We start from the raw sequence: 26,109 nt of genomic DNA, 5'->3' as shown, positions 1-26,109 counted from the left end.
TCAAGGTAAATGATCTGGGCTCCGGTCCTGATTGTGAATATTGTCAGAAACCCCCTCGAATCAAGCGGCCGCAGTCAATGGTCGTTAATGTGAAATTAGTGGCTCTTGATAACTCGCAGGCCGCATCAATTACGCAGTCATCAGGGCCTAATGAAAATGAGCGGGGGAGAATGTGCACGGCATTAGAGGCCTATTCTGATCCGTGCACACAGCCCGAGCGCCGGGCTAAATATGGATTGTGGCCGTTAATGCTGCTCTCAGTGCACATGGCACCAGCAGCAGCTCATTAACTCTTCTTCGTCTGACCAAAGTTCACCTAATTGTTCAGATGTTCCCCCCCATTCTTTATTATTTTTCAAATGTGGCTCCCAGAAAGAAGAAATGATTACAACCTAAACCCTCTGTGCCTCTGTATGTCCACCTGGTTTACAGAATATAAAGGCAAAAAGCAGATATACACGTTATTATCATTATTATTGTATAGATAGATAGATAGATAGATAGATAGATAGATAGATAGATAGATAGATGAATAGGTATTATCTTATTGTATTTTTATCTTATATAAAGAATTCACTATTTCCTTGGAGAGGGATTTAAAACAGCATGTTATAATCAAAGTAATGAGTTGAATATATTCAATATAAATGAATATTATATGATTATTACCTCAGCGTTACTAAAAATTATGATTATAGTCCTAGAGTGAAAGATTAGTGACTGATTTCTGTGAATTTGTGCAGTGAGTGAGGGTAAAAAATTATTTTCCTTAAATGTGTTAAAATGAGTGATTTGATTTTTTTGCTGAAAGTTGAGATAACTCAGCCACTCAAACTCTGATGTCATGAGGTTTATTTACGTTCAGGCAACATGATGATGATGATGAAGATGATGAGGATGATGTATTTTTCCAAGTAAAAGAGGCAAAAGTCAAAGCAGAAGCCAAATGAATGTAAACCAATACATTAAGAGAGATAGTACAAATGTAGTCTGTTAAAACAGGCTTCTAAAATAAGAGTAAAGCAAGTGTATATAAACTATAGTATATAGTATAGTATAGTATAGTATAGATGTTATAGATGTACTCTGACTTCCATGGCTTTGATTCCCGTATTGAGATCTCGCGAGACTCCGCGCGGTCACATGATCCCGCTGGGACCGAACCAGGAAGTGGCGGCTTGTTTAGGGAAGAGGATCAGATGTGTTTTCAGACATGTCTCTTTACAGAAGCTGCTCGTTCTGTGTTCTGCTGCTGATACACGTCCACTCCCTCGTGTTCGGTGACACATTGAACCTCACCGCCGCGGAACCAGCGGACCGGCCCGCCCTCCACAGCTCCCCCGTGTTCAAGCCCGCTGCGCCGGACTCCCTCGGTCTGCTCGCGTCGTTCCCGGAGGACCTGGAGATCAGCTTCTACTGCCGCGACCTGCTGCTCATCTTCGGGCAGCGCTACGACACCTACGTGAACTGCCTGGTTCCGGCGGCTCGACCCGTCCGAGTGTGTCAGAAATGTTTCTCCAGCTATGGCAGCCTGATGGAGATCTACAACAACATCTCCTCGGACCAGGTTCGTGTGTTCGTGTGTGTGTGCGTGCGCGCGCTTTACACCAGGCCTCGCTGATGTCTCACCAGTCACGAGTTCTGACTGATGATGGGGACATTTGAGGAAACGTGACTTACCCTGTGACTTCCTGTAAACGGTGTTTTCCATTAAAGGTTCAGTGTGTAGAATTTAGCGACATCCAGCGGTGAGGTTATTACTTCTTTTTTTCTAGTTTTTACACTTTATATATTGGTTTTTATTCCATTCATATTTGTCTATATTTTCTATATTCCTTACACTTAAAGGGGTAGTTGACCCAAATATGATAAATCACTCACTACTACTCACCACTATGGCGATGGGGGGGGGGGGTCGAGAGTCCACAAAACACTTCTGGAGTTCAGGGGTAAACAGCGTTGCAGCCAAATACAATACAATTCAACTAAATGGCGACCGATTCTACAAACATAAAAAACATAAAATGCCTCCAAACTGCCCCTGTGGTGTCGTCCTAGTGTCCGTAATCCCAGACACTCAAATTCGACTAGAAACGGTGTAATTCAAACCTTGGTTTTTAGCCTAAATGTCCGCGAGGATATCAATACTCTGCTGTAGCAAATCCCCATTGTGGGACTTAGAAAGGATTATCTTATCTTATCTTATCTTATCTTCTCTTAAATTGCATCTTGCAGCTGAACACCCCTCACCTCCCCCTCCCCTTCCAAACAAGACAGAGAGCCTGTGGCAGCTTTGAGTTGTCGTAAAAACTCAAAAGTTGTTTTGTTTGTCCAGTCTGGGCTACTGTAAAAACATGGCTGCCTCCATATAGAGGCCCCGCTCCCGATGTAAATATAAAGGGCCCATTCTAGGATAAAGAAAACAACAATTTGTACAATTTAGATGAAACACACTAGAGAAAACATCACCAGGATCATTTTATATTCAATAGATCCCTTTCACCTAAATCGTACGCGCTGAACCTTTCTTCTTCTTTGTTTGGTTTGTTGGCGGGTGGCAACCAACGTCAAGGTGTTTTTGAGCTGCAAGCTAATTTATAATTGTGTTCTTGATGAAATACATAAATGTAGGTTATAATATCACATTTATTACCAAACCTCTGCGTAAGATAGATGAAGGTGATTGAGTTGTGGTTGTGTGTCCCGGCCTCAGATGGGTCCTGGGAACGTGAGCTGCGGCGACAGTCTTCTGCGCAGTGACCGACTGATGCTGGTTTATCGGCTCTACAGCAACCTGAAGAACCTGTGGGGTCAATCAAGCTGCGAAAGTAAGTTTATGCTCTTTTTTTGTGCATGTTTTTATCTTTTTATGTCAGTTTTTGTACTTAATGTGTGTCATGAGGGATTTGTCCCTCTGTTTGAACCCCTGCCTCACACACACATTAGGTATGCATTTGACCACAGAGGTCAGAGTGCAGGGTTAAGTAGAGGCAGCATTCAGTGAGGGTTTAATCAGAGTGAGCGTGGACACACTGCTGAATGTTGCAGAGATAACACGTGTTACTAAGTGTATTTGGTTTGTCTTCTGGCTACAAGTAATCATTTCTTATTAATGATTAACATTGTGATTGTTTTCTTTATTAATCATTTATTTGCTATGTCCAAAAAATCCACAAAATAAGGAAAAATGCCCAAGAAATCTTATTTTAGTGCAAGGTGATACCATTGAGTAGCTAATTTTCTCTTGCCAATACTTCCACACCCCATAATATTCTGATTACTATGACGTAAGACCAAGAAAATCAGTGGATCCTCCAAATTGAGAAACACGAACATTTAAAAATTCCATAAAAAAGGACTAATAGATTTATCTTCTGATTGTTTTAGCTCTAGTTTGTATCTTTGTCCTCTTTTCTCTGACATTTTGCAGAATATAGAAGCTTCCGACGACGCAGTCATGCATCTGATTTCATTTCCACACATGCTTTGAATAAATAGACCAAACTGCTGATGGTGTGTATTTCCTGTTGTGCAGAATGTATCACTGCAGGATTTCAGAGCCTGACGAATGACACGCTGTACTTCATGGCAACCCTCAACCAGACTATCACCTGTTTTGAGAAGTATCAACAGGTACGTCCCACATTAGGTGCATAAGATCAGCCTGTCTGTTGTGAGCTCATGTACAGGAGTTAACCACAAGGACCTTTTCTCAATGTATCTTCACAGGGGAATCACACAGAGCTGTGCGCAAACTGTAAGAGCACATACGCGGACCTGAACGAGCTCTACAGCGGAATGGAGAAGAATCTGACTCTGTGTATTGACATAGAAGATGCGGTATGTTGCAGAGATTTTACTCCTTGAGATGGGAAGAGAGGAAGCTGCACCCCCTAGAGGAATCTTTAAACACGGAAGGAGACTGGAGAGAAAATGGGAAATAAGATTTACAAATGTGTATAATTCAACTAAAGCCCAGATGTCCCAATTTCCCCACAAAAACATAGCATGCAGAGTTTCAAAAGTCCACACGCACGTCTAAGCTGATCCGTGCGTACCAGGCGATCCTTGCACACGCATTTAACAACCTGTAAATAAACACAAACAATGTCACAAATACACAGGAAGCGAAAGTGAACATTATAACATCTGTGAGGTTCAAGTTAAAAATCTGTGCGTAAAACATCAATATCTATTAAGTTTGTGTGCTGTGTGCATTTTAAAACTGTTTCACAAGTGCACAAATTGCCTGGTATCTGTGTGTGGATTTAAACATTAGAATCCAAATTCTCACAAATCATTGTACGCATTTGTAATCTTGTTTTTTCACTTTTCGTGTAGTTTTCTCTCCATAGAGGAATCGTTATCTACTTTAAGTTGCTGACAAGATTGTTTTTACCAAACTATAAGATGTAGTTTCTCTTGCTTTAGTTTGCTTTTACAATGTCTTAATAGGTTTTATTTTACTGATGCATGAAGAAGGTGGAAGATCTTTATTTATCGAGAAATTTGACCATTAACACAAGAATCATGAAAGAAGTAAAGAAAACTTGTCAATAAGAGCTTCCAGCTGTAAACCCCCCAAACCAAATGCCCCTGGATCCAGTAAACATTTCGGAACAGAGACCCCAGAGTGTAGAATTAATAGTAACACAGTCGTGTAATTGCAGTCACCAGAAATGAAGTTTATGTTGCGTTTGGCACTCTGCCTCTTTTCAGATGAATGGGACACGCAAACTGTGGAGTAAGAATTTCAATTGTTCCTTGCCCCGCGAGGAGACGGTGCCTGTCATCGCTGTGTCCTGCTTCATGCTCTTTCTGCCCATCATCTTCTACTTGAGCAGCTTCCTTCACTCCGAACAAAAGAAACGCAAGCTCATACACCGTGAGTAACCAGCTTAATTCGCCCATTGTCACACGCAGAGAGATTTTTTGACGGGGTTTTCAAGAGTTCGAGGTCTTTCGGAGGGGTGGGGGTGGGGGAGGTTGACTGACTGCGATACTGGAGTTCGGCCCGCGATGGAGGAGGAGGAGGAAGGAGGTGGGGTTGTGTGAGGTGCCTCTAAAGAAAAGTCCCTGCAGACCTCTGGACCACAGACGAGGCTGCAGTATTATTTTCTCTGTTGGTGGATGGTTGCTGCCTTGAAGGATCAGAGATCTTTTTTTATGCCGCGGGTGGAGAGGGTTACTGCTGAGTGCACAACAAAACGGCTCGTGATGGTCAAGTACACACTGAGCCTCATGCAAGAACCCACTCGTACAAACAGATTTACACTCAAACAGTGAAAGACCCCAATTGCTTATTTTATCGAACACTTATTTGGTTTTAGAGCCTGACACAGTTATCTTTGTTTATCAAATTTATCTTTAGCAGGCATTTCAGTATCGGCGTATATGTTTGCCGATATGCACCTTTTTATGAAAACTTTTATTTTACATAAATACACTTTATATATGGGATTGTATTTTCTTTTTATTTATAGTTGTTTATAGCCTCATTTCCATTCCTTTATCGTAAGGGTTAAATAACAATAGATAAATATATCAACCTATATATCGGTATCAGAAGTTTTTTCCTCACGAATATCAGTATTGGCATCAGACCCAAAAATTCCAAATCAATTAGGCTTAAATTTAAACACTATTAACTGCAATATCTCAAAATAAATAAAAACTCCACAAATGGCACGTGTGGTCATTTCTGCCAAAGACGTGTATACTAATGTAAATTCTCTCTTTACAGCCAAGCGAGCGAAGTCGTACACCAGCTTGATGAACATTCAGGACAAACGGAGCTGAGCAGCTGAGCAGGAGAGATGCACTGAAATGATTGACAGCATTCCTTTATCAAGAGCTACACTCCCAGGAGTAGATTTGACTTCTCCCTGTCTCGTGCTTGAGGCTCGACGGACCTCCAATGAACACAGAGCCCTCGACTGCAGCTTTCCTGTTGTCTTCAGGGGGGGGGCCGGGCTGTGATACCAATACGTATTCAACAGACCTCTAGGATCTAAATCATTGAAACTTAAAAGTGAAATGCACTGGATTTATTTTATTGCACATTAAACTATTGATTTCATAGCCGTACAACCTTTTTCTTAAAGATGTAAGCGATTATGTTGGAAAGCAGGAAATAGATTTGCCCAGATAAAAATATATAAAAATAAGATGAAGAAATTTAGAAACCGTCCACGCACTGTGTTTGAGTCGGCCTCTTAATGCCAGAATTAATAATCAGCTTTGTTTTGTGAAGTTTGTCATGTTTAAACTTGTATTTTGTATTTCTATGAGCAGAATGTGCTGTGAGACAGGTGTCGTGAGAAAGTGAGCGGCCTGAATGCTGTGTGCCTGTGTGTGTCCGTGCGATTGAGCTAATGTGTGCACGTGCTCTATTTATGGGTTTGGTTGAGAAATGGGTTTTTCTGTCTCTAATATATGTCCAGAAGAGAGCGGCGAAAAGGAAGCACTTGATGTCCATTAGCGGTGACATGTATCTGCTGTAAGAAGAGGGGGGCACATGAGCCGGGAGGGTCGGGGGGGTAAATAAAGACGTAACACACATAATGTAAGAGCACTCTGACTGGGATGTTACCTGTTTTCCAGGCAGTGTGTGTGGTTTTTTTTGTGGTTTCATAAAGCTTTTAATGTGCTTTGTTGTCATTTCCCACTGATGTTTAACTTAATTTGTTAAGGGTTTGTGACTGCACATGGCGGCAGAGTCTCTGCTATGAGATATGTTGAGATACGAGTGTTGAGTTGATGAGTGTGCCTATTAATAAAAAAATGCATTTGCTGTGAAGAAACCCTTATTTTAAATGCATTTGCCCAAATAAATATTTTTATGTCATAAGCATTAACAGTTGCATGTGATGTGATTTAACCACAACCCGTGCGGTGCTGATTATAAATCATGGAAAGTAATTAAATATATTTACTCAAGTACATCATTTTTATTTGCTTATCTGGCAAGTATTTGTAATATTGCACTTTTTACTTCATGACATTAATGATAGAGCTACTCTTGGCTTTTCAGATAAATACGTTCCTCCAAACACATTTGATAATAATCGCTAGAGATTTTATTGACTAACACAACTGAACAGTGTATGAAGTCTATGTCAAGCTTCCACTTTAAGATGCTGCTTACATGTTATTACCTCCACCAAGGAGCTTATGTTTCCACCCCTGTTCCTTTTAGTTTTGTTGGTTGGCTTGTTTGTTTGTTAACCGCATTTTAAACATTGCGATATAGGGTGTTTTACCCGGGAATAAAGCATATCGGGCATATTTAGGGGGCTGATATATGAGTTTGTGCAGTTTAGTGCGGCTTAATTGAATTCGACTGTTGGGCCTCGATGGAGCTAAGTGCTCTTTAGTGCCACTCTTCTTATCTACACCAAAGAGTTTATGATTTCATGTTCGTTTGTTTGTTTGCACAAAAAACACTGTACGCATTACCACAAAATTTGATGGAAGGATGTGGTATGGGTTAGGAAAACTGGATTTTCTTGATATTTATATTTTGATATTTACGAGTGTGTGTGATTTCAAATGTGGTTTCAGAAGGGGACAGTTGGGCCTGGGCAGATATGCACTCCACTGAATACCCTTCTAGTTGCGTCTGGAACAATAATGTGGGATTATTAGAGTGTATATTCACACACCATAAAATGATGATACTTTTGATCTTTTAGGTTCATTCTGCTGATAACAGATACCTCTCTTTTATGAATGTGTTTCATACCCTATTGTTGTAGCTTTAGGATACTTAAAGGAACCACAACTGTTGTCCATCAGGACCCAGCAAGCAGCAGTGTAAGTGTGGCTGCAGGTACATGATGACTAATGAGTCCACGCTGCAGTGTGCGAGCTGCTGAAAGCTGTTTCCTCACACAGGCCTGGCCCTTGTTCTCAGGTTACGTGGCCTTGTGTTTCTTGCAACCAAGGCTTCTCCTCCGTCATTAGGAGCTAATCTAAATGTGGGATAAAGATACTTGGCCGAATAATCGCAGCAACACATCCGTTAAACTCCTTTGGCTTTTTGGTCTTATGGAGCGCAGCCATCAGCAGGTCTAAGAGCATTTACGGATCTGCCGTGTCATATGATCCGGTTGCGGCCAGCGGAGTGGCTAAAGACACAGGCTTTTCGTCGTTTGCGCTCCGGCACAGTGGAAGTGTGTTGGGCGGCTCTCGTGTGCGGCGAGGCCCGGCCCGGAGCTCAGGAATGATGGCTCTGATTCCCGATAAGCCTCGTTGCTTTTCTGAGGCACACCGGGTCCTTAAGCGGGGCTGAAAGTCAAGAAAGAAAGGAAAAGTCCTGGCGATAATGAACTGAAGGCCGCCACGTGACGGAGATGGCTGGTGTAAAAGAGCTGTAGCTACTTGTACTAGAATCAGTGGATGTAGTTAATAATGGAATATGAATTCAAATTTCTACCTACCTACCTTCTTCCTACCTACCTACCTACCTACCTACCTACCTACCTACCTACCTACCTTCCTTCCTACCTACATACCTACCTACCTTCTTCCTACCTACCTACCTACCTACATACCTACCTATCTTCCTACTTACTTACCTACCTACCTACCTAACTAACTAACTACCTTCCTACCTACCTACATACCTTCCTACCTCCCTAACTACCTACCTATCTTCCTACTTACCTACCTACTTACCTACCTTCCTACCTACCTTCCTTCCAACTACCTACCTACCTACCTTCCTACCTACCTTCCTAACCACCTACCTACCTTCCTACTTACCTACCTACCTACCTACCTTCCGAACCACGTACCTACCTTCCTACCTCCCTACCTACCTACCTACCTTCCTAACAACCTACCTACCTCCCTACCTACCTACCTACCTACCTTCCTTCCTAACCACCTACCTACCCACCTACCTAACCCTTATGTTGTAACCCTTTGGCACATGGCTCATAAATTGCTGGACACATTCACATCTTTGGATAAATATTCTTGGAGCCTGATAGAACCTTGTGCACAGTCTCTGTGGCGTGCTGAAGGAAGCCCACCAGGGATTTTTGTCTTTGACCCGAAGTTGTTGACCCATAGCTGGAAAAAAGTATTTTTGTGATGTTCGAGTGTTCACAGGCTGAATTTACAAATCTTTGCTCCCTCATACTTCACCTTGGGAGACAGAGGTGGTTATCAGAATGTTTTGGTGTCTTTATCCTCCATGTGGAAAAGAGAGACGGAGGATGAGACGCGCTTTGTTTGCTTAAATAAGGTGTTGAGTGTGCAACACTTGAGCCACAGAGCTAACGGTAATCGTATACAGGCTACATTACAGTCAGTGTGTGTTTTGTCACATCAGTTTATGATAAACTGCATTAATGGAGGCTGATTTACCTTCTCACTGGAAAAAAAGAAATACAATCCACCAGTAATCGTGGCCCAATGCCATGCAAAATGATTGTGCACCTAATCCATTCACAAAGAGCTTTGATGAAAACCACTGTGAGAGTAATTCTGTGACAGTTTATGTGGAAGAATTTAATAAGATTTTTAAACTGACTCATAACCTGATCTCGGCTGCTCGCCCATTGAAGTGTTAAAGACTGTTTAAGTTTTTGTTTGAAAACAATGATGGAGTCATGATGACCATGAGCACGGACAGTTTATACACATGATTACAGACTGTGACTCCATAATACAAGTGAAATCAAGTTTTTCCATAATTGTTGACATTGACTAACAAAGAAAGGGTTTCATGGTATAGTGCACCGAACATATACAGTTGTGGGATGTAACAAAGTACATTGACTTCATTACTCTACTTGAGTACATTTCTCAACAATCTGTACTTTACTTTAAGTAGATTTACTTCAGGGCACTTTCACATTTAATCCACAACATATATCAGCAAATGTCTGTGTTCATTTACATTTACTGGAGTAAAATGTTTGAGTACTTCCTCCACCACTGTGCATATGACAATACAGACTTTTGAATCTTGAATCAGAAATGCTCAGGTAATAACCCATTTTCAACATTAGTCAATTTTTATAAAATACACATCTGAATTCTATCTAATTGACATGTGCCATGAAGGTTTTAATACAGAACTGGGGGTTGACACATTTTTGTGGCTTCTGCAGGGGGCCATGCCAGAAAACTACGACTTCATATTCATTAATTCCGAGAAAGAAAGAAGAGTGATCAACAAATTAGTCATCGCCTATAAACCAGCTGTTTGATAAACTCACTGTGTGCTACCATATCATCATTCATCCAAAAACTGAACACACACTCAAAATCCAGACCTCAACATGACTCAAATCCTTCATTCTTTTTTCCCCTGAGCTCTTGGTCGTTATAATGTGTGAACTTGTTGGTTGACTTCTTTAGAGCTCAGGAGGGAATAAGGCAGGAATGTTGCAGCATGAGGCTGAACCGAGGCTTGTTGATGTTCGAGGGGTTAAAATCATGACACAAACCTTCTCCTCTGACCTTCTGTGATGAAGAAATGAGGATTGTAAGCCGATAAGTGGCCTTCAGATCATTTGATGTACTACAGCGTTTAAGAGTTTTTTTACCCCACCCGCCCTGCAGTAGTCTTTGTCTCTCTGCATATCTGCATCTGTGTTTGGCAAATAATCGTGCAGCAGAGGAGTTAGAGGTAACAGGGATATGTTGGAACAAAAAAAGAAAAAAAGGCCTGTTGGCAATAAATGCTCCAGCAGACGGCAAAACACACTTATCTCTGCGATTGTTACCTTGAGTTCGGTACATTTCATATTTGATGGAGGAGTAGGGGGGATGCTCTTCATGTTGTTTCTGAATCTGGCCTTCCGTTTTTCATTTAGTGAAAACTCATTCTTGTTAAATGACTGTTTTGCTGTTCTTTGACAAGGTCACGGCCTTCCTGCCGCCTGAATGCCTTTGAATTTTCCTGCTGCCCTCTGCGCTCCTCCTCCGCTCCTCTGTATTCCCCTCGCAGTGCATCCCCCCAGATACCAAGCGGCTAATATCTCTTTGGCTGTGGCAATATTAAGAAACTGTTAGTTAGGACTTAAAGTTGTTACGCAACCCCCCACAAGCAACACCAGCAACACTCTAAGCTGTCAGTTAGTTAACTGGCTGAAGGTCAGGCTTAGATTTTGCACCTCTCAACCCCGGAGCAATGAATGTGATGCTTTGTTGAACGAGGAGTAAACATATGCCCCTGGGAATTAGCACACACACACACACACACACACACACACACACACACACACACACACACACACACACACACACACACACACACACACACACACACACACGCATGCACCCTCTTGCACAGAGCATATGCAGAGTGAATGGGGCTTATTATACACCTGTGAGTGGGGTCAAAGTCTGTCAATCCCTGGCTTATGGTATTATGATAGATTATAGAATCACTCTCTAATGGCAGTCATTCAGTTTGTAATCTCGGCAGCTCGATGCAGAAGCACTCAGCGTTCCAGCTATGGCTCTGTAGCAAATAAGGCCCTCTCCTCATTCATCCCTCACTTCCCCCCCTCTCACAAAGGTCTTATGACAAGTCAGCTGTTGGTGACATCACAGATGCTGGATCATATGTCAGAAACCTTCGCTGCCTGACTTACATCCAGAGGCCACTTGAGGCCAAAAGAGCGGCGCGGGCCCCCCCCCCCTGGGGGGATGAGGCCGGGGTTGAGGCTGCCAACAGGCCGGAAAGGTGTGTGTGTGTGTGGGGGGGCACTCTTCAGGGCAGAAACATCTGACCCATGTGTGGGTTTGTTTGTGTGCCTGTCTTGCCATCAGCTTGAGAAGACATTTATCATTTGTTTTGAAGAGCGTGCTTGAATGACAAAGTCCAGATTCTGTGCACGTGGGTCATTAGATTTCTGCTTTTAATCAGCAATTAAATCTGCACGTGTTTAAAACGGCTCTGAAATGCTACATTTCACTGACGTTAAGTCGGTGGAACCAGGGCAGTTTTTTGATAACGAGGCAGTAGTGCCACCTAAAGTCAGAGTCTGAAAATGACATTAAAGACAGTTCAGAAACATGTCACCATCTTTTGGCTCTAAAGTAAAAGTGATTGTTTCAAGTGAACATTAAAGTCCCTACATGTTGTCATGGCAACTGCTTCATTTCCAAATAAAAAAATATATTATAAAAAAGGAAAGTATCCCACCAGACTTCAAACCCTTCTACTTCTACTGAACAACCATCACGTCTCTGTTTGTTCACACATTTGACTTAAGTCATAATGATATATTCAAATAATAATATGTAAAATGTAACATTTAGTAATAATAATGATTATAATCAATTTATTATTATTACAAGTAATATCATTATTATTGTTATTATTTTCGGTAACATTACCTGACTGAGAATCTTCACGGACATATAACAATGAATATTTAACCATTATAATAAGAGATGTTATTATAATTTTTTAGTAGTAGTAGTCATAGTAGTAGTGAGAAGTAGCAGCAGTAAAGGTAATGGTAATGGTAGTGGTAATCAGGTGTTTGTATATTTTTGCCTTTTTTTTATCATCTTATGTGAATAATGGATTTTATTTGCAAAACTTGTAACTTGAAACCCTTTCACAGTTACCCAGAGGGTTCGAGACATTCATAGTTGCCACTAGATGTCAGCACCAGGTTATGATAAAACACTGTGATATCAGCCCCTCTGCCCTGCCTCAGTATTTCTTCTCATCTATTTTTATGTTGTATAAAAACCATAAATAAAAACCAGAGCTCTCCTAAAAACTCCTCATACAAAATTTAGTCTGTGTCTAGGTAAAGCAAATAAATAATTCCTCTCAGGTGGAGTATTGCTGAAATATAAGGAAAAGGAAAGTAAACTCTCATGTGCTTCCTGCAGCTACATCATTTTAGAATATAGTTTTTTTTCATGATGGCCCATGTATATAGTAATCACTACAACACAACCAATTATTATTATTATTATTATTATTATTATTATAGTATTTTATAGTGTATACTTTGCATGCTTGCATGACTCAAATTGTGTTAAAACTGATCACAATGACATATAGTTTAAATATATAGTTTTAAGATCTTTTTTCCCCTGTGTCTCATTCACTATCTTTGTTTTTATCATAGTAAAGTAAATAAATAGATGGAATTCGGAGATTTAGAACATAACATCCAAACGATAGCTGCTGTTGTAAAGTACATATTTCGTAGTTTTAAAGTCTTTGCTCATGACAAGTAGTTTTTAATGCAATGACTGTGGAATTTCCGAGCTGCATTTGAAGGCAACACTCGTCACTCAGTTACATGTGTAGCCATAGCAACACGTAAACAAACAAACTGCTGCGTTCAGTGCAGAGGCCGTATAAAAAAGATGGACGTAGCTTCCAGCTCCAAAACAATTAATTCCTCAATTTCAGAGGCAAGTATTATTAACATTGCACTTTCTACTGTGTGACCATGATGAAATCAATTGAGATTGTATTGATTAAAACTACTCAACAGTGTACGAGCTGTTGCTTACACGTCATTACCTCCACCAAGGAGCTTATGTTTTCACCCCTGTTCCTTTTTCGTTTGTTGGTTGGTTGGAGATAATGTGTTTTTCAACCTTTGCATGATTTTTGGAGTTGATGTTTCTGAGTGATCTTGTATGATTACAATACTGTGCATGTTGCAGCTGCGACTTTTTTTTGTCAGTAGAGCTAAATATTGGATACAGAATACTTAAAGGAGCACTTAACAGTTGAATTAATGAATACAAATGAATTCCCTTGCGGTTTTTGTCTATTTATTTTTCATCATGCTCAGTTTTATCTATGTTTAAAAACAGCCAGTAAACATTTTGAACCTTCAGGGCCTCCACACTTGAGGCTGATGAAGACCCAAGCTCAAATCGTGGCAGCGGCAGCTCGTAGAGGCACTTGGTGACAACAGAAACTGCCACTGATTTGTAAAGGCAGCTGCCGCGATTTGAGGCAGCTGTCGGTTGCCACTGCTGTTAGGGGGCAACTACCGCTGTTTGTGACTTATTCCCTGAGACTTATACGTAGTTTATGAATGTTTATCAGCGTGTTACTGTTCTGTGCAACAAGAATAATTGATCTGTATTTCTCCACTTTTATTGTGAAACATGCTTGTTTATATGGCTGATTTCATCAAAGGCAGCTGCCTATAAACAGTGTGGCATCAAAGGCACAGGCTGCCTCTAACAAAGCAACAAAGGCACCTACAGTTTTTTACTGACTTGCACTCACATTTAGATGAAATCAGCTTTGCCAAAGCTCGAATAGAAACGGTCCTCTTCTATGTTTGGTAGATGAGCACTAAGAGGATGATCAGCATGCAGAGAGATTTAACAGCAGCAGTGACCAACATCCAAACTGCTGCTGATGCCAGAGAGTCAAAGCGAAGGAAGGAGCTGCAAGAAGCTCGCAAAACGAGGTAATTTCTCCTGAAGATTTTACGTTGAATGTCTTAAAAGGTCCAGTGTGTAAGATTCAGGTGAAAGGGATCTATTGGCAGAAGTTGAACCTAGAATGGGCCCTTTATATTCAAATACTTTATATTTACATCTGGAGTGGGTCCTCTCTATGGAGGCTGCCATGTTTTTTTTACAGTAGCCCAGACTGGACAAACTAAACAACTTTTGAGTTTTTATGATAACTGAAGGCTACCACAGGTTCTCTCTCATGTTTTGAAGGGGACGGTGAGGTTCCCTAAAGTCTACACACTGCCCCTTTAAATCAATATCTCAACGATGTTTAACACCCCCCATCCGGTTTGCCACTGTGTTTTTTCTTCCTGGCTCAGACTGGAGTTGCTGGAAAATAATGTGAGATCCAGTCAGAATAAAGCTGAGGAGATTTTTGCAGAGTTGTCGTCAACGAAGGAGAAGGTGATCCCACAGGAGCTGCAGGAAGCTCTGAACAGCCAGCAGAATATATGCACTCTTGTATTAGAAGACAAGAATAAACTCATAAATGACCTGCAAAAGGTAACTCTGTCTGTCTGTCCATAAAAATATGAAGGAGTCATAAGTTCTGGTGTGGTTTGCCCTCTTTGAACTTGATGACTTTCCATATGTCACCTGAACAGGAGCTTAAGGTTTCAGACGATCGCTTTGTGAAGGACTTGAGGAGAATGGCAGAGGAGCTGGACCTGATGAAGGAGAGGATGGAGGACCAGATCAAAACCCTGACCGGAGCATACAGGGAGGAGATGTCCGGGGTTGAGGTACAGGAGCAGATCTGGCTCTAGTGATCCATCAAATTCTCCTCTAGCACCACCCTAACGCTGACATCTGTGGTCTTGAGTAAAAAATGTCTCAGCGATATTGACTGCATAGTCATGAAATCTGTCAGGCTCTCATGTTCCCCTCAGGATGAATCGCTATCCCTTTTCGGATCCCTTAACTCACCATCATCAGTACAGATATTTAATTATCCTTCATGATCGAATACCTGCAAAACTAATGTCATTCCCATCAGCTTTAGCTCTACTTTGTGTTTAGAGCTAACATGCAAATGTACCTAGATTTTCTAACTGTTTTTTTTGTTGTTGTTGTCGGCAGAGATTTTGTCTGCAGGAAATTGAAGTTTTAGTCACAAAAGACAAGACTGAGTGGGAAGAACACATGCAGGAACTCTGGGACCAAGAGGTCAGGATAACACACACACACACACACACACACACACACACACACACACACACACACACACACACACACACACACACACACACACACACACACACACACACACACACACACACACACACACACACCATATATTATATCTTACATATCTCAATTTTGTAGCTAATGGAAACTAATCTGTTTCAGCTTGAGAGGTTGGAGCAGAGGAAGGAGAAAGTGGTGGAGTATGAAGCCAAAATTCACCGTCTGATGTTGGAGAATATGGACAAGGAGAGCATCATCAAGATAGAGCAGGATGCTAATTTTCAGGTTTGCACAAACATCAAGATGCACCCAAGTATCTCAAAGGTTCAGTGTGGAAAATGTAATGACATCTAGTGGTGAGGTATCATATTGCAGCTGAATACCCCTCACCTCACCCTCCTCTTCCAAACATTAAAGAGAACCTGTGGAAACCTTCAGTTGTCATAAAAACTCAAAATGTGTTTAGTTTGTCTAGTCTGGGCTACTGTAAAAAACATGGTGGCCTCCATAGAGAGGAGCCACTCCTGATGTAAATATAAAGTATTTGAATATAAAGGGCCCATTCTAGGGTAAAGAAAACAACAATTTGTACGATTTAGATGAAACACACTAGAGAAAACCTCACTAGGATTATTTTATATTCAAATTCTGCCAATAGATCCATTTACCCTAAATCTTACACACTGGACCTTTAAGCTTTTAAATGAAGCTTTTGTGCTGTGAGCTGTATTTGATAAAAACATGTTACTTTAAATTGAAAATGCAGCAGTAGTAGTGACTGTGATTGCACTTTAAAATGTTTCACCATTTCCCCTCGCGTCCCGTTCATGGCTCTGCAGGCTCTGGATATAGATAATCAGAAGATGAAGGCCTCCACCATGATCATGAATCTCCAACAAATAAAGCAAAAGAATAACGTAGAAGTAAACAATTTCAACCTGAGCCAGATGTATGAAAGGATCAGCAGGTAAAGCAGATGTTCTGACACAAATACACGCACACACTGGAATGGCACTCAGTCGAACGCATACCTCCGCCAAGGCCCAACAGTCCCCATCAAGCTGCACCAAATTACACATTCATAGATATGTTAAAATGTTAAAAACATGCCATATCTCGCAATGTTGAAAAGAAAAATTGTAGATCTGCCCCTTTGTCCAGATCCACGGTGGAATTTTAATAGATTTTTTCTTGGTCCATTTCTCAACCTTCCACCAAGTTTCAACAAACATCCAAAAAACAAACAAACAAACAGGGGCGAAAAATAGAAGCTCCTTGGCGGAGGGTAACAGTTAAAATCAAGATTCGATTCCCTCTGTGTTTCTTGCGATGGCTTTGTGTTTCAGTCTGCAGGTAGAGATAAAAAAACTTGTCACCAAGTTCTCGAATCAGGCGAAGTACTTACGCGACACGAGCCATCATTTGAAAAAAGACTACAAACGCATCCTCGAGCAGCATGAACGAGTACAGAAGAAAATCAAGTGAGTCTGAATTATCCTGGAATGTCGACATGTTGTACGATCGCTTGCTTCTCTTTTACCTGAATCTTTTTCACTTTTCTCTCCACCTCCACCTCTCACACAGACACTTTGCAGTCGCTGATGCCGGGAGGTTTAAGGAGATGTGGCGCATGGTTGAAGCAGAGATGGCGCTACTCGTGGAGAAGGCTTTGGCCACCGACTCGGAGATCTGTGAGAAGCATCTGGGCCTAGCCTGGGATCGACCTGTGATGCCCTTCAGAGAGCTCTCTGGGCCCATCCGGCCTGAGAAACAAACCAACACAGACCCGCACACCCAGCTGTCTCAAACTGAGCAGGACTTAGAGTGCAGCCAGGGGGCGAAGGACATGTCGGACAGGGCGAGCTCGGAGGCTGAGAGCACGGTCGTGGACAAGGAAGGGAGCGATGCAGGGTTGGAAGAGGAGATGCTGGCGAGAGTGAGCCAGCTGCTGTGTGATGCAACGGTGAGCGATAACAGGAGAGGATTTGTCTGTTGTATGCAAACATTATATTATACAAATAGTTGGACATTTTGGAAAATCAGCTCATCTACTTGCTGTCCTTGCTGTCAGTTAAATGAGATCAGAACTATTCATATCTTCCTGTTCACTACTCTGGAGTCTCCTCTGGTTGCTTAGTAACCTCATGCTGACAGTACATTACCTATAATGTAGTAAGGGACTTAAGTATTTTTCTCCTGTCTCTATAGCTTCATGTGTAAAGTAAAAAAAAAAAGAGTGAGTGGTTTTAATCTTCCAATCTCACTCTTGACAGCAGCATTAAAAAAAAGCAATAATATGAAAGTACAACATTTCAACCACAAGTTTCTCTTCCTTCTGTGCCAGGGTCTGATTCAGGAGAATATCCTGATGCTGCTGACTCCCCTGGAGGAGGACGTACAGACGGCTATGAAGCTGGGCTCCTTCCTCTATGTGAGTTCATGTCCAGTTATCTTTCTGCTGATCCCCCACATGAACTCACCATCAGCACGTCCCCTGGACCACCAGTCAGCAGCTGTATTGTTAAACAACACGAGGGGTGAAATCCTGAACAACCTGACATGTTGTTTCTCTCTTTCAGGCCTTGGGCCTCGCTGATGAGGATTTTCCCAAGTTGGCTCATTTCCTCTTAAAGTACAGACAAGAGCAGAGCGAGGTGAGCAGTGCAGCGGATCGATTCCATTGAGGATGTCTGCTTGTTCAAACTATGGCCTTGAGTCTGAACAAAATCATTATGACAGTTACTATTTGTGTCCTTCGTGCCTGCAGGATGTTAGTGGTGAGCTGAGTGAATCCAGTGACCAGGAGGAGGCGCTAATCATCCATCCTAACCAAGTCCTGACTGCTCTTAAAGGTTTCCTCCAGCAGCACAAGGGGTCCAGGTTAGACACACACACACCACTTCCTTATGAGCATTTGATTACTCAAAGCAAATAGAGGCAACACTATGGTTGTTATCCAGACTGTGTGTGTGATTCATAGTTAAGGTCCTTCTTTATTAATATGTGACGATTCCCTGTGTGTTCTAAGGGAGAACTCAGACCAATCACAGTCCAGTGGTCTGCAAACAGAACCCAGGGACAGTTCAGCGGACAGAGTTTACTGGGAAAGTTTGAGCAACATCATCACTGAGGACAAAGTCAGACTCTGGGAGGCGGCGGAGGAGTCGCTACAGCAGCACCTGTGAGTAACACACACACACACACACACACACACACACACACACACACACACACACACACACACACACACACACACACACACACACACAGAAGAAAAACCTCCATCAGTGCAAAGAATTTTTTTTTTTTTCCCTCGTCCATCCAGGGTGGTCCTCACGGAGATTTCTGAGCTTGACACTGAGAAAGAGAGTCTGGAGCAGGAGAACACGGAGCTGCGGCTGCTGCTGCAACAATCCCTCAACTCATGAGTACGTGTGTGTTTGTGTTTATGTGTTTTTCCAGATACACACTGAGGGTAAAGATTCACAACCTTCCAGAGTAACAGTAAAGAAGCACATAACAGCAGTGTAGCGTAATGTAATCTAGGTAACAGTGCAGTGTTTTCTGTCATGACTGTATGTTTTGAAGCTGACAGGATTTCATTAATTGATTAGATGATCAACAGAACATCAATAATTGTAACAACCAAACTGTTTAGGTCTGATTTGATGATACGAGTTGCTTAAATCTTCTGCTTTGTGACCAAACAAAACAAGTGATAAGAAAACATCAACTGAAAGCTCAGGACCCTGTGATCGGCATTTTTCATATATTTATATTTATAGACCAGATTGAAAGATTTTAAATAATCCTTAGAAGTAGATCTTTGAAGCATCATCCATCTGACTGCATTTTATTCTCTTGTAGGTCAGAAGTGCAGGTTCACCAGGAGTTCCTTTGAACATGTGCATGAACTCATCAGTATTTGTAAAACGACTATGTTAAAAATAAAGAGAAAAAAACCCACCATTAATTATTGTTGTGCTTGCAGCCCTGGAGGATACATTGTGTTACATATAAGAATTCCTGTGAGACAAAGCGAATGAGCCCCACACAGTGCAGCCTGTAGCTCCTCCACACCAAGGTGCACACGGTTCTCATGGGACTCAGCAGCCACGCCACGCTGCCACTGGGACGACTGCACAGAGAGAGATTCAAGACATGAAGCGGACAAATCCAAACACAACCAGAGAACACACGAATCAAAGAAAACTAGAAATTACTAATTAATAAATTTTTTAGAAGAACACTTACGTTGGCTCAAATTTGGTAGTTGAAACATTTGAAACACTGAAGTAATAGGTGAAGTGGTTGGAAAAAAATACTGACAGAAGTTGAAATAGATAAAAAAATATAACCTGAAAGAAGTTGAAGTGTCAAATGATGATAAATTAACATGAAATCTAAAAATAATAATTTTCGAGGTGAAAGCAGCGAAACTGTCATTTGAAGAGTGAAATATGAAAAACTTTACCTCAAACCCGTTGTCCTTGGAATCCAGTTTATTTCAAATTGTCAAAACAGACCAAAAATAAATAACGCACACCTTTGAACAGATATATCATACATTACACAAAATTCATCGTGAAGACAGGTAAGTTCAGTGCAACCGATAACTCTGTAATCAGTGGAACACAGGATCACAAACAGAGACTGCAACACAAATGAAGTCAAGCACAGGCAAAGTTTTTCTTTTTAAATGGGATTAACGGACACTGCAAACAATGTCTGGCGGAAGTGGAGGGGGCGTTTTACTTTGACAACGACATTACCCGCGCTTCCACGGGTGGGGCTTCCTCTTTGCCCTGGACTCCCCTCGGGAAGGTTCGTATTTTAGTCGCTCTTCTGACTTTTGTTAGTTTCAGGTTGTAAATAACATCAAAAGTTAGTGTACACGTTACATAATGTTGTTTTAATGATTTCATGTTAGTTTGTTGTGTTGCCAATTATTGCATTTGTGTAAACCTGCACGTGATGGAGAGGTGTGTCTGCTGCGTAGCGGTGTCGCCGTGTACTGTTATCCATTAGCATGCTTGGTGAACATTGGGTTTGTTAGCGGGAAGCTAAGTAACGCTCTGCATGTTGTACAGGCGATGAGCACGCAGCTTCTTCATGACAGACACTGTTGTTTCCACAACTGCAGGTATGTGAGTCTATACATGTCTTGTAGTATTATTTTCTTCATGTCCAACACGTATGTTAGGTTGTTTAATTTATGTAAATTGTATTTTATTTACTTTATTTAATTTTACTTATGTTAATTATTTTGTATTTAGTGTTTTTGTGATAATTAAATACTTGTTCATTGAGTGGTGCTCTCTTCGCCCTGGATTCCCTTGGGAAGGCGATGAGCACGCAGCATCTTCATTTTACATTTTATACACAAATTGAAATATGAGTTGAACAAGCCACAGAGTAAAAGTTGAAAGGGACGATGACTTGCAGCCAGTCACAGGTTTTGATCATTACCTCTCCCTGGTTTCCCACCAGTCGGATGCAGGTTGGGAGGAGTACAACCACTACATCTTCCCAGAGGACTCCGCCAACCAACCCGAGCCAATGGGTGAGCAGCAGCAGCAGAGAGCGACAGTGAGGAGGAGGAGGCTGATGGAAACAAGACGAAGGGCAAGAGCAGTGAAGCCAAACAGATTTGAATGAATTTGTTTAAACCTCCACAACATGTGTCTTAAAGTGGCAGATGTTTAGAGATTTCTGCCAGAACAATGAAGGTGACTGGAATTTGGTTTATGATGCTCAAAGTTTTACACAATTTTTTAAAAAAAAGAAGAAAAAAAAAGCAATGACTTCCAGAAACAATATCCAGATAATTCAGAGCGGGTCCTTATAAAGTCTGAACATGTCTGCAATTCAAATTTAAAAACAAAAAAGCCTTTAATTGAAATTGGATGGGTGTTCATTCTTTTAGGTACATGAAAATGTCTTTGCTGCCAAACTGAAGAAACTAGAAATAACTTCTGATGGACCCCAACAGGCAGATTTATCACTTTTCATTTCGCTCTGTGATCGTCTCTTATCGGCCGCCTCGTCTTTTCCTCACTCAGGTTTGGATCAGCTACGCCAGGTCGGATTTGCAGGAATACGCCCCCGACCGGCTGCATAGGTGCCGGACGACCTACGAGGAGGCTAACATTGCCATGAGGAGCTGTGAGGAAAAGGAAGAGCGGCTGATGCTGCTCAAGTCCTGGAAGGAGAAGGAGTTTGGCTCTGAAAACACCATGGAGAGAGTCCGAAAGCTGCTGCCAGAGAACGTGAAGAAGAGGAGTAACCTGACGGCTGAGGACGGAGTAAGAACACAATGTCAAACCAGACCTCGTCATTTTGCCAGGAGTGAGAAGAAGAAGAAGAAAAGGAAGAAAAAAGTATACTATCCACAGATAATGGAGACTATATACTTGAGGAATATGGTGGCGACTTAAGAGGATGAAGTGGCTCATAGGAATTTCATTTTCCGAGAACAGGCCAAAATAATTCAGCACCTCAAGGCTGCATTTACCGAGATGTACGACTGCAACCACCACTGCCTCTTGAGGTGAACCCAAGGGTCTGGGACCTTGGGAACCCGAGGTCCCAGACCCTGAAGTGGACGTCGGTGATGTTATCTTTTTTGTTATCTTGTTTTATCTTATTATATTCAAATAAAGAATTACACATAAACTGAATTCATGTGATGGTGGATACAGTGTTAATTGATATGGTGTCTCTGTGCCCCTATCTACCAATAATAATACTATAAATAAATAATTAAAGCCCTCAAAAAGCCAATTAATTTGCCTGAAAAATAAAATATTATAATAAATAAAAATAAAATAATTAATAAAAAAATATAATAATTGGCCCGAGCACATGCTTTGGTGATAATTTGAGGGCTTTAATTTGTTGTTGAATCCTTTGATCCTTTGATAATGCAGGAGTGGAGTTGTTTGTTGACGGCTCAGCATCAAAGGATTCATGGTCCATGTATGTCCGAGATACAGAACCTCGTGTTTTGATGGCGTGTAATCAAACCTTGACGCCACGCGCCATGGTCACACCGTGTGACGAAAAATCGATCTTTGAGGTAGTTTTTATCTCCATCTTGTTTAGATGACACTCATCTCAATTTGAAGTTGATCTGATGAAAGCCCTGGGACAAGTTCGTCAAAGTAAAAATGTGAAAAATGGCCACTAAATGCAAAATGGCGGGCTTCCTGTTGCTTTTCTCAAAGTGCACCTCTAGACTTTTTTGTTTGTCTGGTCATGATACACCTGTGTATTGATTTTCAACAAGTCCAGCCAGTGGACTTGTTGATTAACAGATTATTTTTCTCATGTGTCAAAGAAAAACAATTCTCTGGCTCCAGCTTCTCTTTTGTCAAGTGGAGGTGGTGCAATGGTCCTGGAGCTCACTACAACCACTACATTTTCCAAGAGGATGCCGCCAACCAACCCGACGAGCCAATGGCTGAGCAGCAGCAGCAAGAGTGACAGTGCGGAGTAGGAGGCTGATGGGGAAAAGAGGGCAGTGAAAATGTCTTTGCTGCCAAACTGAAGAAAATTATACGATCTGGTGTGCACTGCATTCTTTGTCTGTTTATCCCTGAAACTAACTAATCGATCTGCTAGTTTGCTTATGAACAAGTTTAACGAAGAACTAGTTGAATCACAGACAACCTGGTGATCTTCATGTCAGGTAACGTAGAGAACGGACTCTTTAGAAGCCTATGAGCACTTTGAATTAAGCCTCAGCTTATTAAATCTCTTTAATGATTGGAATATTTAGCCCAATAAATTAACTTTGACCGTCTGGGCCGCTGATCTCGGTCTCCCCTCATGTTCCTCTTATCTGGATGGATGCCACCGAGCGATAACATGAATCTGACCGTGATTTAAATAGATGTTACTGTCTCATAAATTACAGGGAGGTTGCAGATGTTGTGGCTCCACTCACAGGAGCATCAGGCAGCACACAGCGCCATCTTGTGGCTAATGTTGCAGCCCACACTACGGCAGAAGTAGCTCCAGCTCAACTTTTCAGGGTGAAGTAACTTAATTTCAGTTTGTAATGAGAGAATAATCAGTTTGTCGACCTGCAGTACTTCAGAAACAGGGACATTAATCTACAAGTCTTGGTTTTTTACAGTAATTTTAGACTCACGAGTCTATAAACTGATCTGTAAACTGCGTTGCTGGTGTCGTTTTGTGTGTTAACAGCTTCTTCTGGTGCCAGAGCTGGAGTTTAAACAGCTGTATGAATCCTCCACTTTTAAAGAGTTGAATTTGTAAAGATAGTATTTAATGCTGTTTATTTATCTTGAACTCTAATGCTGCTGATTTGCAGCTTTGAATGTTATAAACGCTTTAATCTTTTACATCAAAGCGTATGAAAGCTACTGTGTCGTTCATTTCACATCAAGAATGTAATTTGCACAAATTTCACAATAACACAACACAACTTTTTTGAAAAACAGACTTATATACTGTATTATTATCAACTTTATTGTGTATTTTTATTCTTACTATATTTCTCCTTGTGCTGCTACTTTCTGGTGCTGCTGTGTCATTTGTGAATTCCCTCTACTAAACTATCATTGTTTTGTATTGCTAAACTTTTAGGAAAATGGCATTTCTCTTAGGCAAACTTAAATTAAATATTAAGCACAAAATGTATGTATGTTTAAAAAAAGTAAAATGTCACCGTTGGCGACCAACCCACTGGAAAAACGATGTAGAAATATGGTGCTGCATTTCAGCAATTTTTAATCAAAAATCAAGACACAAAAAGTAGTCATATATATTGGACACAACTAAGACACTACAATGTAAGCCAGTGTGCAACCAAGAAGCAAAATGCACATTTTACTCAGTTTCTCACATTGTAACTAATATTACAAAAATAAGGGACTGCATTTAAAACATTGCAGAGCTTATTTAATCCAGGATGAAACAGCCAAGAGTCCAAGATCAGACAGTTATTATGTTATTTCTGCGTGACGGGGAATGAATTCTGGTCCATGAGCTCTCCGACTCTTTCCTGAAGGATCTGAACCACCTCTGCCAGGATAAACACGTGTGTGTCGTCCAGGTCCTTCAGGATGAACTTCTTCCCCAAAGCCATCTTTTCATCCAGGTAGAGGAGGAACTGCTTCATGGCAGGATCACTGAAACACGAGAGAAGAGAGGCAAATGTTACTATACAAGTCTTTGCATGCAGAGTGAAGTGAAATGTTTTATCATGAGTTTTACCTTTGCACAAAACACGAGTAGGGTGCTAACATTTCAGGGCAGATTGACAGATTCTCTTACCATTCAACGAGGACACCTTTGTGGACGTTGACCATGTTTGCAGGTGCAGGGAAATCCAGAAGCTAAAAGGAAACACAGGGAAGTGACTTCCATGTAAACACGAGTAGCTCAAGTAGCAACAGCCAAACATACAAAGTAAAGAAGACTAAATAAACGTTGAGCAACAAAAAGTAAAGATCGGAAATATGTTTGTACTGGGCCATTTTAAATGAGGCTATTTTCCTAACATGCTAACATTGCTACTGTGTCAATAACAACTGGTAGGTTTGTGGTTTAGCATGATTAGCTTACTAGCGCTAACGTTAGAGCTTAAATACGTATCCCCAGTGAAAGTGTAACATACAGAGTAGAACGAGACATTAATGAATATAAACATACCCGGCTACGTTCAGGCGAAGAAGTCAAACACAGACGAGAGTTGGTCTTTCAGTAGCTTCGTTAGCTGCTTGTTAGCTGCTGCTAACTTGAGTTCTCAAATCATTGTGGGCTGAAGACCAACAATGATCGGCTCGTGTTGATGACGTATGTGGTGACGTTCAGAGCCTCCCTTTTGATCCCGCCATTGTATCATAAAGACAGACACCATATTAATAAGTTCATAATTTATGGATTGGCATCACAAACATCATTCATTCGTTTATTCAATTCAAAGCGTCTCACACACACCAAAGCCATGGTGTCATTATGTTGATTCTGCCTGTTTTACATTTATTGTCCACCTGATGGCACTGTAGAGCAAATGAAGCACCATGAAGCTTCGGCCCATGAGTGAACCAACTGGATGGAAAGCTTCAATGCTTCATGAAGCTTCATCTCGCATCACTATTAGGAACACCAGCTCACCTGCTTGTTCATGCAATTGTCAAATCGACCAACCACGTGGCAGCAGCAAAACTACAACAACCGAATCAGCTCTGATGACTCCTGACTTCTGTGGAGGTCTGAGGCTGCAGGTTGAGTCAGAATGTAATGTCAACGACTCGGATCCATGGACCCAACCTGCTCTGTGTCACAGTCCAGGCTGCTGGTGGTGCAATAATGTGCTCATGTCGTATATGCACATGTACACGAATGCAGGCTGTTTGGAGAGAATCATTGTTTGTCTCTAATTTGGACAAAATCCCTGCATTTGTAATTTTA

At 41.3% G+C, this 26,109-nt stretch overlaps 3 protein-coding genes across 4 annotated transcripts; 2 read left to right on the top strand and 1 right to left on the bottom strand.

Annotated features, from left to right (window-relative positions):
• The first annotated feature begins 1,132 nt into the window (after positions 1 to 1,132).
• ostm1 (osteoclastogenesis associated transmembrane protein 1) lies at positions 1,133 to 6,857 on the top strand. Its single transcript, XM_035144552.2, has 6 exons — positions 1,133 to 1,567; positions 2,714 to 2,828; positions 3,536 to 3,633; positions 3,730 to 3,840; positions 4,720 to 4,885; positions 5,744 to 6,857. Exons 1-6 carry the CDS (start codon positions 1,214 to 1,216, stop codon positions 5,797 to 5,799), a joined length of 900 nt encoding a protein of 299 aa, XP_035000443.1. The 5' UTR covers positions 1,133 to 1,213; the 3' UTR covers positions 5,800 to 6,857.
• Positions 6,858 to 13,305: 6,448 nt separating this feature from the next.
• Positions 13,306 to 22,346, top strand: drc1 (dynein regulatory complex subunit 1 homolog (Chlamydomonas)). 2 transcript variants are annotated; one of them, XM_047337970.1, is made up of 17 exons: positions 13,306 to 13,407; positions 14,305 to 14,429; positions 14,799 to 14,982; positions 15,084 to 15,221; positions 15,559 to 15,645; positions 15,829 to 15,951; positions 16,506 to 16,633; positions 17,013 to 17,147; positions 17,251 to 17,629; positions 18,011 to 18,097; positions 18,246 to 18,320; positions 18,434 to 18,546; positions 18,695 to 18,847; positions 18,992 to 19,094; positions 19,534 to 20,809; positions 21,157 to 21,395; positions 21,729 to 22,346. In XM_047337970.1, the coding sequence occupies exons 1-14, from the start codon at positions 13,360 to 13,362 to the stop codon at positions 19,092 to 19,094; spliced, it is 1,878 nt and encodes a 625-aa protein (XP_047193926.1). In that variant the 5' UTR covers positions 13,306 to 13,359; the 3' UTR covers positions 19,534 to 20,809; positions 21,157 to 21,395; positions 21,729 to 22,346. The 2 variants fall into 2 exon arrangements, with proteins under 2 accessions (XP_047193926.1, XP_047193927.1); XM_047337971.1 differs by having other exon boundaries at positions 18,992 to 20,809; positions 21,157 to 21,229.
• A 2,060-nt stretch (positions 22,347 to 24,406) lies between these two features.
• gtf2h5 (general transcription factor IIH, polypeptide 5) lies at positions 24,407 to 25,506 on the bottom strand. Its single transcript, XM_035144015.2, has 3 exons — positions 25,348 to 25,506; positions 24,970 to 25,031; positions 24,407 to 24,824 (listed from the first exon to the last, which is right to left on the bottom strand). The coding sequence occupies exons 2-3, from the start codon at positions 25,002 to 25,004 to the stop codon at positions 24,644 to 24,646; spliced, it is 216 nt and encodes a 71-aa protein (XP_034999906.1). The 5' UTR covers positions 25,005 to 25,031; positions 25,348 to 25,506; the 3' UTR covers positions 24,407 to 24,643.
• Positions 25,507 to 26,109: the final 603 nt, after the last annotated feature.

The sequence above is a fragment of the Hippoglossus stenolepis genome, chromosome 20 (assembly GCF_022539355.2).
Source record: "Hippoglossus stenolepis isolate QCI-W04-F060 chromosome 20, HSTE1.2, whole genome shotgun sequence".
NCBI classification, from domain to species: domain Eukaryota; kingdom Metazoa; phylum Chordata; class Actinopteri; order Pleuronectiformes; family Pleuronectidae; genus Hippoglossus; species Hippoglossus stenolepis.
The sequence above is the reverse complement of the archived record's forward strand: the minus strand, read 5'-3'. Positions and strand labels throughout refer to the sequence as shown.

What these genes read in the sequence shown, in the direction of transcription:
- ostm1 (XM_035144552.2), top strand. Translation starts at nt 1,214, where the DNA reads ATGTCTCTTTACAGAAGCTGCTCGTTCTGTGTTCTGCTGCTGATACAC. An exon ending in ACAACATCTCCTCGGACCAG is followed by an intron (nt 1,568 to 2,713) that starts GTTCGTGTGTTC and finishes TCCCGGCCTCAG; the next exon opens with ATGGGTCCTGGGAACGTGAG. An exon ending in GAAACGCAAGCTCATACACC is followed by an intron (nt 4,886 to 5,743) that starts GTGAGTAACCAG and finishes CTCTCTTTACAG; the next exon opens with CCAAGCGAGCGAAGTCGTAC.
- drc1 (XM_047337970.1), top strand. Translation starts at nt 13,360, where the DNA reads ATGGACGTAGCTTCCAGCTCCAAAACAATTAATTCCTCAATTTCAGAG. An exon ending in CGAGTACAGAAGAAAATCAA is followed by an intron (nt 17,148 to 17,250) that starts GTGAGTCTGAAT and finishes CCTCTCACACAG; the next exon opens with ACACTTTGCAGTCGCTGATG. An exon ending in AGCTGCTGTGTGATGCAACG is followed by an intron (nt 17,630 to 18,010) that starts GTGAGCGATAAC and finishes CTTCTGTGCCAG; the next exon opens with GGTCTGATTCAGGAGAATAT.
- gtf2h5 (XM_035144015.2), bottom strand. Translation starts at nt 25,004, where the DNA reads ATGGTCAACGTCCACAAAGGTGTCCTCGTTGAATG. An exon ending in AAAGGTGTCCTCGTTGAATG is followed by an intron (nt 24,825 to 24,969) that starts GTAAGAGAATCT and finishes CTCGTGTTTCAG; the next exon opens with TGATCCTGCCATGAAGCAGT.